We start from the raw sequence: 942 nt of genomic DNA on the forward strand, positions 1-942 counted from the left end.
GGGCCCCCGCTACTCACGTGCCAGATGGCGAAGAAGATGAGCGCGGCGGTGAGCAGCAGCGCCAGCATGTAGCAGAAGGCCGCGAACGTGAAGGCCATGGCCGGGGAGGAGCTGCCGGGCGCGCCGTGGCCAGCGGAGAAAGGCGGCGCACGGCCCTCTGGGTAAAACCATTCACTTCCCCCGGCTCGGCCGCCGCCGCCGCGGCCTCCTCCCGGCGCGCCTGCGCACAGGCCGCCTGCGCGAGCGCCCCCTCCCGGTCGGAGTCTGCGTGGCGCCTCTGCTGCCTGCACGGTTGAGGCGTTTACTCTTTGAGTGGTCACTGAATGAACGCCTAGTTTGCTCCAGCGACTGTCTTCTGCTTGAAAACCAGGAATAAATAAAAAGTACCTGCCTTGAGAGGGTTTAGTCTAATGCCAGAAACGAGCGACTACGTAATGGTGTGATAACCCTGTAGAGCGGCATCAGTGCGCGCTGTGAAACGTCAACAAACCAAAACAAACAAACAAAAAGGGCACCATCCCTCCTCGAAGCTAACCTGAGGCTTATGGGAGAAGTTCAGGCAAAGAGAAGAAGCTCTGGCAGTACAGGAAAAAGGTTCGAATCAGCAAAGACAGGGATGGAGAAGGGAAAAAATAAGAGGAAAAGCTTGTGTCTTGGGTGTAACCAGCAATAGATCTGTTAATGGAAGTTGCGTGAAAAACCAGTGAGAGGTCATTTCATAGATATGAAAATATACTCAGGTCAGGAGCTCAGGTTTACACCGGATCCCCGGCTTTTCAAACTTTGTTGCTTATCGCAAGATTTCAAAGATTTTGTTTTTCTTATTGCAACCATGTGACATCATAAAGATCACAAATTAGAAAGCAGGTCGCGGAGGGGGGAAAAAAAAACAAAATAAAATTTCTACAAAACAGCACATTTCATTTTTAAAGCTGGTTGCAA

General features: G+C 51.8%; 1 protein-coding gene across 1 annotated transcript in view; it reads right to left on the minus strand.

Annotated features, from left to right (window-relative positions):
* Cnih1 (cornichon family AMPA receptor auxiliary protein 1) overlaps positions 1-182 on the minus strand; it is a 13,146-nt gene extending 12,964 nt beyond the window's left edge. The window contains exon 1 of the mRNA XM_055612435.1: positions 18-182. Coding sequence (XP_055468410.1) covers positions 18-98 — 81 coding nt within the window. The 5' untranslated portion in view covers positions 99-182. The remainder of the gene's footprint in view (positions 1-17) is intronic.
* Positions 183-942: the final 760 nt, after the last annotated feature.

Source organism: Psammomys obesus, unplaced genomic scaffold (assembly GCF_907164565.1).
Source record: "Psammomys obesus unplaced genomic scaffold, mPsaObe1.curated_primary_1811, whole genome shotgun sequence".
NCBI classification, from domain to species: Eukaryota; Metazoa; Chordata; class Mammalia; order Rodentia; family Muridae; genus Psammomys; species Psammomys obesus.